At 53.9% G+C, this 10,693-nt stretch overlaps 1 protein-coding gene across 7 annotated transcripts in view; it reads right to left on the bottom strand.

Moving 5' to 3' along the window:
* Positions 1-1,300: 1,300 nt before the first annotated feature.
* The window catches only part of PRRX2 (paired related homeobox 2), a 57,878-nt gene continuing 48,485 nt past the window's right edge, over positions 1,301-10,693 (bottom strand). For 4 of the 7 annotated variants that reach the window (XM_054521194.2, XM_054521196.2, XM_054521195.2 and 1 more), the window contains exons 2-4: positions 4,504-4,691; positions 3,201-3,379; positions 1,301-1,753 (exon numbers count right to left, since the gene is read on the bottom strand). In XM_054521194.2, the coding sequence (XP_054377169.1) occupies positions 1,366-1,753; positions 3,201-3,379; positions 4,504-4,691 (755 nt within the window). In that variant the 3' untranslated portion in view covers positions 1,301-1,365. Of the gene's footprint in view, positions 1,759-3,200; positions 3,380-4,503; positions 4,692-10,693 lie in introns of those variants that run through there. The other 3 variants (XM_024252486.3, XM_054521197.2, XM_063714476.1) reach the window with 3 other exon arrangements.

Here is a 10,693-nt window from a genome sequence, read left to right as displayed (position 1 = left end):
GATCACCTAAGGTCAGGAGTTCGAGACCAGCCTGGCCAACATGGCAAAACCCTATCTCTACTAAAAATACAAAAAATTAGCTGGGCGTAGTGGCGGACGCCTGTAATCCCAGCTACTTGGGAGGCTGAGGCAGGAGAATCACTTGAACCCCTGGAGGCGGAGGTTGCAGTGAGCTGAGATCGTGCTGCTGCACTCTAGCCTGGGCGACAGAGCAACACTCTATCTCAAAAAAATAAAATAGATAGATAAATAAATAAATAAATAAATAAAGTAGGTTGTCCCCGTGCAGGCTACTCATGTGTGGAGCCCCATGGCTGGCACTTTAGGGGCACGGTGACGCTGCGTGGGCAGGGCAGGATACCGGAGAATCGGCCCAGCTCATTGACTCCATCGAGATTCTTTGCTGTGCCACCTGCTACCCTGCCACCCCAAGGGCTAGGGTTCCCACCCACCGCTACCCAGGGCTGACCGTCTTTGTGCCCTCTGGGATGGGGGAGTGTTGTCCTACCTCCCGGGGGCTGGACTGAGGTGACTTTGAGCAGAAAGGCTCTCCTGACTTCCCTGGTGGGCGTGGGGACAGGCAGAGGGGCTGGCCTCAGACCATCCCTCACCCTGTTTTCTGCAGACCCCTCGTAAGTGGTGTCACTGGCTGGTGGCACCCTCAGTTACTGGCTGCAAATGGGTGGGTTGAGGGACTTGGGTCTTCTGCTGGCCTCAACTGTCACGGAGCACACCAGTGTCCTGGGAGCCTGGCTGGGACCTACAGTCTGCACCTGTTTTCTGGGCCATTTCCTCAGCCCCTTCATGGTTAAATGGCAGGAGAGATCCCACGCCTTCTGTGTGCCCAGAAGCAAGGGACTGAATGTCCTTGCATCTGTCCCACACACCCTCTGGCCAGTCTAGGAATCCATGATCACCCATCCTGCCCCGCAATAGGATGGGGAGACGATCCCTGCCCAGGGTCACACAGCAAGGCTCTGCCCAAACATCTGGGTGTCCCCTTGGGGCTCAAGATGGGAGATGGGGTCTAGGGTGGGTTTCTGTCCTCCTCTCCCACCCCCCACCCCCAGCCCCCACTTCTGGGGGTCCTGCAGGGTGACCGAGGACTTCATTCCCGGGAACAGTACAGATATGAGGGCAATGGGCCTCCCTTGGCTGCTGGTCTGAGCCAGGCCGGGGCAGTCTCCATGCCTGCTGCAGGCCAGAAAAGGGCCCAGGAAGGCCATCCAGCCCTGTGGGGTCCCAGATCTCATCTCAGCCAACAACATTGTTTGCAGCCCTTACCCACCTTCCTGCAACCTTTTGGGGCTTAAAAAAACGGTTTTATTTCTTAAAGACAAAAGCTTTTTGGTTTTAATACACAAACTAAATGAGGTCCTTGGCAGGCTCTTCCACCTTCCGGCCCAACCCCTCCAAGGGTTGTGGGCTGCAGTCTCTGGTGGCCGAGGACAGAAGAGCTGGGCCCAGCTGCGGGGCCCTCAACAGCCTCGCGGGCTCGGGAGTCCAGGCTGGAGAGATGGGCCAGGAGAGCCCATCCAGGAGAAGGTCACTTCCTGGGCATCTGCCCCCTTTTCTATTGCTGTCCACCCAGGGAGGCGGCTGGGTCCTGGTGGGACTGGATGTCAGTTCACCGTAGGCACCTGGCTGTGATGCAGGCTGAACTCCTTGGCCTTGAGACGGAGGCTGGCGATGCTGTTGGCCATGCTGACCCCTGGGGTTGCGGGGCCTGAGCTCCCAGGGCTGTAGGGTGGCACTGTGCTGGGGGCAACATGACACACAGGTCACATGGGTGTGGGTGGCTTCTGGGTGTCAGTGCTCGACCCCAGCCTCTGGTCCTGCCACCCCCCTCCTTAGCTTGCTCTCCTGGGCAGCCTTCACCCAGGATTGGGGGTGGTTTGGAGCTGTAGGGTTTGGGCAGGAGTCAGAAGTCCCTCCAGCTCGGTGCTGGGACACAAGAGCCTCCATATGAGCCATGAGCTTCCTGACAGCAGGGCCTGGGTGGGTCCATGCCCTCCTTCATGCGTACCCTGGGCCTGGCTCACAGCAGGATGGAGGCAGAATGAACAGGCACCTGGATTTAAGGGTGCCCCTTGGGGCCAAGCGTGGTGGCTCACGCCTCTAATCCCAACACTTTGGGAGGCCGAGGTGGACAGATCACCTGAGATCAGGAGTTCGAGACCAGCCTGGCCAACATGTTGAAACCCTGTCTCTACTAAAACTACAAACAATTAGCTGGGCGTGGTGACGGGCGTTTGTAATCCCAGCTACCCAAGAGGCTGAGGCAGGAGAATTGCTTGAGCCCGGGAAGCGGAGATTGCAGTGAGCCGAGATTGCGCCACTGCACTCCAGCCTGGGTAACAGAACAAGAGACTGTCTCAAAAATAAATACATAAATAAATAAGGATGCCCCTTGGTTTTCCCGCCCCATGTAATGATGAATAGGGAGGGAAGTTAGGAGGGCGGTGAGGACTAAGATCCCTCAAGCAGACCCACAAAATCCCTGTCGCCCCACACGACCATGGCCCCAGCAGAGCCACCCTCACAGCCCAAGGAGCAGACGGTGCCTCTGGAGCTGTGGGGTATGGTGGCCCGACTCTCGAGCACCTCCCGCCGACCATGTCAGAGTCTTTCCAGCTTTGATCCAGACAAAAGTGCCCGAGAACTTGGCTCTGGGCCCCAGCCATGCCCACAGGCCAGGGAGACCATTTCCTCAGCCCTCCCAGCCTCAGTTTCTCGCCTGGAGGGTGGACACAGGGCGCTGGGACCCCCGTGACAGCCTAGGAATCTTCCTGCAGGTTTTCTACTCCCTCAGGGTGATGCCTGTACTTTGCTCCCCCCTCCAGATAGGCCTGTTTTCTCCCGGCTCCAGGTGTTCACGCACACACTCACACTCCTGTGGACATGCGTGCTTGCACGCTCCTTTGCATATGCAGGCACGTGCATGCACACTCACAGTCATGTGTGGGCACATGTACATTGACACACACACATGCAAACTCTTACAACATGCGCGTGCAGGTGCTTGTGAGCACCTACTCAAGGGCACACTCGCCACACATCACTTGGTGTACCCCAGATCTCAGGGGCGTATGGACACCATTCAAGCTCTCTCCAGACCCTCAGAGAAGTCCAGGCAGGAAAAGCTCCTCTGGGATTCCCCGAGCTGCCCCCTCCTGGCCCAAAGGTGTTCCCGCTCTCACCTGTAGGGGGACGAGGCTGTCCAGGAGAGATAATCTGGACTCAGGGCGGTGGGCCGGGGAGCCACGGGCTGCTCGATGGCGGCCTCCTGGCTGTAGGACTTGAGCAGCGAGGCGGAGCGGCTGGCCAGCATGGCCCTTTCGTTCCTGCGGAACTTGGCGCGGCGGTTCTGAAACCAGACCTGTGGGTGGGAGGGTGAGCAGGGTGCAGCATGGGCGGGGGGACCCAAGTCCTTCTGGACCTGGGTGTGTGCCTGCTCTGTCACCAGCCCTGGGCTGGCAGCGTCACCTCTCTGAACCTCAGTTTTTTCATCTGTAGAATGGGGATGACAAATGACGCCTGCTGCTGGGTATGTGTTGGAGAATGAGAACACCAATGAATGAAGGAACGAATGGAGGGGCACTCGGCCACTGGGAGCGAGGTGCTTGCTGAGCACTCGAGGAGAGAGGCGCTTGCTGAGCACTCGGGGGGAGGGGCGCTTGCTGAGCACGCGGCGGGAGAGAGGCGCTTGCTGAGCACTCGGGGTGGGGGAGAGGCGCTTGCTGAGCACTCGGGGGGAGGGGCGCTTGCTGAGCACTCGCGGCGAGAGGCGCTTGCTGAGCACTTGGCTCAGTGCTGGCACAGAGTAAGAACTTAAAACTGGAAAAGGACTCCTTTATCAGAACCCTTTGTGCCAGGCATTGTTCCAAGCGCTTTACGAAAATTTATTTTTATTTATTTGTTTATTTATTTATTGAGACAGGGTCTCGCTCTGTCACCCAGGCTGGAGTGCAGTGGTGCAATCTCGGCTTACTGCAACCTCTACCTCCCGAGTTCAAGCGATTCTCCTGCCTCAGCCACCCAAGTAGCTGGGATTACAGGCATGCGCCAGCACGCCCGGATAATTTTTGTACTTTTAGTAGAGATGGGGTTTCATCATGTTGGCCAGGCTGGTCTCAAACTCCTAGTCTCAAGTGATCCACGCACCTCGGCCTCCCAAAGTGCTGGGATTACAGGCATGAGCCACTGTGCCTGGCCGCTTTATGAAAATTTTAACTCTAATTCTCGAAGGACCCCTGTAGCAAAGACCTACGTGATCCTCATTTTGTAGGTAGGCAGGTGCCTGCAGCACAGAGAGCTTAAGTTACTTGCTCAAGGTCACACAGCCAGTAAGTGGCAGGGCTGGGATCTGAACCCCCGTCCTCCTGGCCTCAGATGCTCCTGCTATTAAACACCCCTCCTGGGCAATTGTGTAATCCCGGGTGAACAGTGGCTGTGCGCTCCCAGGCGCACGCTCCCACGGGAGGCCCGGGACTGAGCGCTCACCTGGACGCGCGCCTCGCTGAGGTTGACGCGCCGGGCAAGCTCCTCGCGCACAAAGGCGTCGGGGTAGTGCGTGCGCTCGAACACGCGCTCCAGCGCCTGCAGCTGGCTGCTGTTGAACGTGGTGCGGTTCCGCCGCTGCTTCTTCTTCCGCTTGGCGGCGCTACCGCGCCCCGGGCTGGGACACTCACCTGCGGAGGTGGGGGGGGGGATGGTCAGCAGGGTGGCCAGTGGCTACCGTCACGGTTCAGCCCCCAACTCCGCAGTTTGCTCTGAGTGCTTTAGTGCCGCCGCTAGGAATGCGTCCCTTTAATTCACTCCCTCATTCCTTCCTTCTGGCATCCACCCATCCATTCACTCTGCAACACGTATTTACTGAGCACCTACTATGTGGCAGGCCCAGTGCTAGACTCCGGGGAGATAACGGTGAACAAAAGCAGCCACACCCCTGCCCTGTGGAAACCCCAGTCTGAGCCAACTGAGATGGGACCACGGCAAGAGTCCTGGGGACAGGTGTCCCTTCCACCAGGGACAAGTGACCTGCTCAAGGAGGGCCCAGAAGACACCTAAGTGTCCCCAGCACCCGACCCAGGCTGTGGGGCATGGCACATTCTGCATGGACACCTGTTGCTGACATGTAATAATAATAATTAATATGTCATAAAGAGCAGTGGGAATCAAGGCTCAGGACCCACAGATTTTAGGAAGCTCCCAGGAGCCCTAAAGACAGGTGTGGCGATCCTCATCACTCCTAAGGAGGAAGAGTCAGAGAGGCTACGGTCTCGGGCCCAAGTTCAAGGGCCCAGTGGAGTCATTGCTGGGGGAGGGATCTGAATCCACCAATCGGGTACGAGAGTCCTCATCCTCTCCTTTTTAGCCAATCAGGCAACTGTTGAGAGCAGCCTTCCTTTCCAGAGGGCCTACTAAGCCAGAGGCTGTACCAGGGGCTGGGGAGAGACGAACCAGAGGGATCCATCGGCAGGGGAGGCAGGCCCCGAATAAGCTTTGGTGGGGCTGTAGGGTGGGTCAGGGGCAGGTGTGGGCCAGCGCACCAGAGGATGCTCAGCTCTGGTGGGGATGAGGAGCTGGCCGGGAAGGCCCCTCAGGAGAGGTGGAGCTTGCAAAAGGTTTGAAGGATCCCGAAGAGTTCTCCAATCAGCCAGAGAGTGAGGGTGTTCAGCCAAGGCCCAGCAGGGGCGGTGGAGGATCCCAGCAGGGGACCTGATCAAGGGTGGTGCTGGCCTGTGGTACAGAACTAGCAGCTCTGGTAAGGAGGGCCCAGCAGAACCCTGGGGAGGTCCTGGGGTGGCAACCTCTGGGCCCAGCCTGTACCTTGGGGGATGGGGTGGGGGGCGTCCAGCTACCATTTCCGCATTTAAACTTTATCCAGGGGCCAAACCTCTGACCCTTCATCCTCTAGGGCCCAGCCTATTGTCCACTCCTCCAGGGGGCCCTCCCTGATCACCTGAGTCCACATGGAACCGAACCCCCTTCCCTCCAGCACTTATAATCAACCAGTGCTGCCAGTTCAGCACTTCTTGTGTATCTGATTTTCTCATTAAAAATGTGTATTTTAATAACCAAGTAGTCACACTGCTTGTCACAGTAACAGATTCAAACAACACAGATGGGTATAAAGTAAAACAAAATACTTTCCCCTCCCCTATCCCACTCCCCACATTTTCTTTCTTTCTGTTTTTTTTTTTTTTTTTTTTGAGGCGGAGTCTTCTTGTCCTCCAGGCTGGAGTACAGTGGCATGATCTTGGCTCACTGCAACCTCTGCCTCCCGGGTTCAAGTGATTCTCATGCCTCAGCCTCTCGAGTAGCTGGTATTACAGGCACCCACCAACATGCCTTGCTAATTTTTGTATTTTTGGTAGAAACAGAGTTTCACCATGTTGGCCAGGCTGGTCTCGAACTCTTGGCCTCAAGCAATCTGCCCGCCTCAGCCTCCCAAAGTGCTGGGATTACAGGTGTGAGCCACCATGCCCAGCCCCACTGCCCACATTTTCTAAAATTACAAATACAAGTTTAAAAAATGGCCAGGCGCGGTGGCTCACACCTGTAATCCCATCACTTTGGGACGCTGAGGCAGGTGGATCACTTGAGGCCAGGATTTTGACACCAGCCTGGGCAATATGGTGAAACCCCATCTCTACTAAAAACAAAACAAAACAAAGACAAAGAAATGAGCCAGGCATGGTCGCAAGTGTCTGAAATCCCAGCTACTCCAGAGGCTGAGGCACAAGAATCGCTTAAACCCGGGAGGCGGAGGTTGCAGTGGGCCAAGATCATGCCACTGCACTCCAGCCTGGGTGACAGAGCAATACTCTGTCTCAAAACTAAATACATAAATAAATAAATAAATAAAATTTAAAAATAAAATTAAAAATTGACAAGCACACACTGGGGCTTCAACTTGCCTCTTTTTATTTAATAATATTCTGGATACCTTTCCATCTCAGTGAAACAAACCTAACCATCTTTATTGCGATTGTTTTTCCAAAATGTATTTTCCCTCTTATTCCCTCTCCCCTACCTTCAGGAACCATTTTAAGAGTTAGTTTTTCCTTTATCCCTCCAGCATTGCTTTTTGCAAATATAACAAAATATGTGTAATATTTTCTCCCTTTCTTCTATCAAAAGAAAGCATAGCGGCCGGGCACGGTGGCTCATGCCTGTAATCCCAGCACTTTGGGAGGCTGAGGTAGGTGGATCACCTGAGGTCAGGAGTTCAAGACCAGCCTAGGCAACATGGCAAAACCCAGTCTCTACAAAAAATACAAAAATTAGCCAAGTGTGGTGGCACATGCCTGTAATCCCAGCTACTCTGGAGGCTGAGGCAGGAGAATCACTTGAACCCATGGGGTGGAGGTTGCTATGAGCCGATATCGCACCACTGCACTCCAGCCTGGGCGACAGAGTGAGACTCTGTCTCAAAAAAAAAAAAAAAAGAAAGAAAGAAAGCATAGTATGTACTGTTCACTTTTTGCCCCACCTAATGATATTTCCCAGGGATTCCCCCATTCAGCACACCGGAGCCCTTCATGTTCCTTTTCACAGCTGCATAGCAGTCTGCTGTGCCACTCTGCTGTGTTTATTCAATCAGAGCCCTATTGATGGACATTTGGAGGGTTTCCAATCTCTTGGAACTAGAAGAATGCCACAATGCATAACCTCATGCAAATATGATTTTCTATTTTTTTCCAGTGCATATTTAGGACAGATTCCTAGAAGTGGAATTTCTGGGCCAATGAGTGAATGCTAGATGTGGCCAAACTCCCCCGTATAACTGGTCTTATTTTGCATTCCCACCGGCCGGGTTTGGGGCAACGTGTTTTGCCTACAGTTCGGTCAACAGAAGAGCTTTGGATTTTAGTCCATACCTTGTATTTTTGTTTCCCCAGTTACATGTTCCCTTTTTACACCCGATGTTCTTTGCACAGCACTGGGCATTTGTTCGGTGAACTGTTACTGAGCTTCTAGAACATGCCAGGCCCAGTGATGGGTACTGCTGAATATTTGCTTTTAATCATTTCCCAGGTTAGGAAGGTTTACTGACTCTTGAGCAACCAACTGATTTGATGTAAGGTTAAATTGTTCCATGAGACTGTAAATGAGTGTGTGTATGTGTGTGTGTGTGTGTGTGCGTGTGTGTGTGAGAAAGATGACCCTGAAGCTGGGTTTGGACTACTGCTTCTCAACCGAGGGCAATTTTGCCCCTAGGAGACATTTTTGATCGTTAGGACTGGGGAAGGGGTGCTACTAGGATCTAATGGTAAAGAGCCCAGGAATGCTGCTAAATATCTTTTTTATTTTCTGAGACAGGGTCTCACTCTGTTGTCCAAGCTGGAGTGCAGTGGTGCAATCGTAACACATTGCAGCCTCGACCTCCTGGGCTCAAGCAATTCCCCCACCTCAGCCTCCCAAGTAGCTGGGACTACAGGTGCCTGCCACCATGCCCAGCTAATTTTTATTTTAATGTAGAGATGAGGTCTTACTATGTTGCCAAGACTGGTCTTAAACTCCTGACCTCAATTCTCCTGCCTCAGCCTCCCAAAGTACTGGGATTACAGGAGTGAGCCACCATGCTTGGCCTTGCTAAATATCTTTCAATACACAGGACAGGCCCCCACGTCAATGAATTATCTTGTCCAAAATGTCAATAGCACTGAGGTTGAGAAACCCTGGTTTAGAGGGATGACTAGGAGGTTATATTCAGAAGTTTCCCCCTTTGGGAAATACTTGCAAACATACGGGACCAGGCAGGGGCTGGGGTGCAGTGGGGAGGGAGCGCGTGGTGGCCCTGTGCAAGCTGGTCTCATTGCCGGGACCGCTTCACTCTTCACTCCTCAAGCAAAGGCGAGGATGGATGAGAATGTCTGCTGCCTGCGAATGTCTTTCCACCCCCACCACCTCGATGAGGAAGAAACTTTAAACCGAAACAAGAGCCCTTGCGCTGAAAACTGGGTGGTGATCAATAGCCTGAAAGCAGGGATGGAAGTTTCTGGAAAGCCAGTCATTGCAGGGGTCATTTCCACCCCCTTTCAGGCAGTTCCTCTTGGGCACACACCCAACACAGGAGGCATTTCAGCCAAAAAAGGAGACATTTTTGGGAAGTTTCTGAGCAATTCAAACCTGGGGGTGTTTAAATGAAAACCATTTTGCAGCCTTCGCCTCGCCGAGCGAGCGCCCGAAGAAACAGCTCCACTTTCATGCCAGTTAAGCTGTGTGGCGACGTGGAGCCAAAACCCTCACGCAAAGGCATTTACCCCCACCCCAGCCAGCCCCAGACCGCCCCCAACACTGGCTGGCGTCCTCACTGCTTCCCAAGTCAGCTCTGCCCAGGGTTGTGCCAAGGCAGCTGTGATGGGATGTGCTCAGCCAGAGCCAGTTGGGCCAGAAGTGGTGCCAAATGCTCCACGTGTGGCCACCCACCGTCCCCTGCATCCACCCTAGGAGGCACTGTGCCATTTTATTTTATTTTATTACTTTTTTTTTTTTTTTTTTGAGACAGAGTCTCGCTCTGTCCCCCAGGCTGGAATGCAGTGGCGCGATCTCGGCTCACTGCAACCTCTGCCTCCTGGGTTCAAGCGATTCTCCTACCTCAGCCTCTAGAGCAGCTGGGATTACAGGCTGGAGTGCAGTGGCACGATCTCGGCTCACTGCAACCTCCGGCTCCTGGGTTCAAGTGATTCTCCTACCTCAGCCTCTCGAGTAGCTGGGATTACAGGCATCCGCCACATGCCTGGCTAATTTCTTTTGTATTTTTAGTAGAGATGAGGTTTCACCATGTTGGCCAGGCTGGTCTCGAACTCCTGACCTCAGGTGATCCAACGGCCTTGGCCTCCCAAAATGCTGGGATTACAGGCATGAGCTACCAATGGAATCATTTTACACATAGGGAAACTGAAGCTGTGAGAGTGTCTTGCCCAAGGTCGTACATCTGGGATTGAAATCGATGTCTGTTGGCCAGGTGCAGTGGCTCATGCCTATAATCCCAGCACTTTGGGAGGCCGAGGCAGGTGGAACACCTGAGGTCAGGAGTTCAAGACTAGCCTGGCCAACATGGTGAAACCTCATCTCTACTAAAAATACAAAATAAATAAATAAATAAATTAGCCAGGCATGGTGGCGGGCACCTGTAATTCCAGCTAATCAGGAGGCCGAGGCAGGAGAATCACTTGATTCTGGGAGGCGGAGGTTGCAGTGAGCTGAGATCACGCCACTGCACTCCAGTCTGGGCAACAAGAGTGAAATTCCGTCTAAAAAAAAAAAGAAAGAAATCGATGTCTGCTGGGAGGCCTGGCCAAGCCAAGGCTGCGAGCCCCTCTTCACGGAGCCTCCTCCCTCTTCTACTTCGCTCCCAGGCTCGGCAGCGTAGGGGGCCTGTCACACGCTCGGTCCCAGCTCTCTGAACCCATGGGTGGGCGGGGTCAGGAGATACCATGGTGGGAGGCCTCCAGCCTCACATCACCCCTTCGTCCTAAAGGAAGCCCTCACCCCTGGGAGGGTGTGGGATAGCACCTTGCTGAAGGACACACCAAGCTGCTGTGAGGAGTTGAGTGTAGCTCAGTGCCAAGGACATAGTAATTGCTCAATAAATGTTCACTCCCCTTAACATGATTGCTTTTGTGCAGCCAGCTTTGTATAAGACAAGGACCTTTCTCCCTGATCCTTTCGTCCCTGTAGC

This window comes from Pongo abelii, chromosome 13 (genome assembly GCF_028885655.2).
Source record: "Pongo abelii isolate AG06213 chromosome 13, NHGRI_mPonAbe1-v2.0_pri, whole genome shotgun sequence".
Taxonomy (NCBI): domain Eukaryota; kingdom Metazoa; phylum Chordata; class Mammalia; order Primates; family Hominidae; genus Pongo; species Pongo abelii.
The sequence above is the reverse complement of the archived record's forward strand: the minus strand, read 5'-3'. Positions and strand labels throughout refer to the sequence as shown.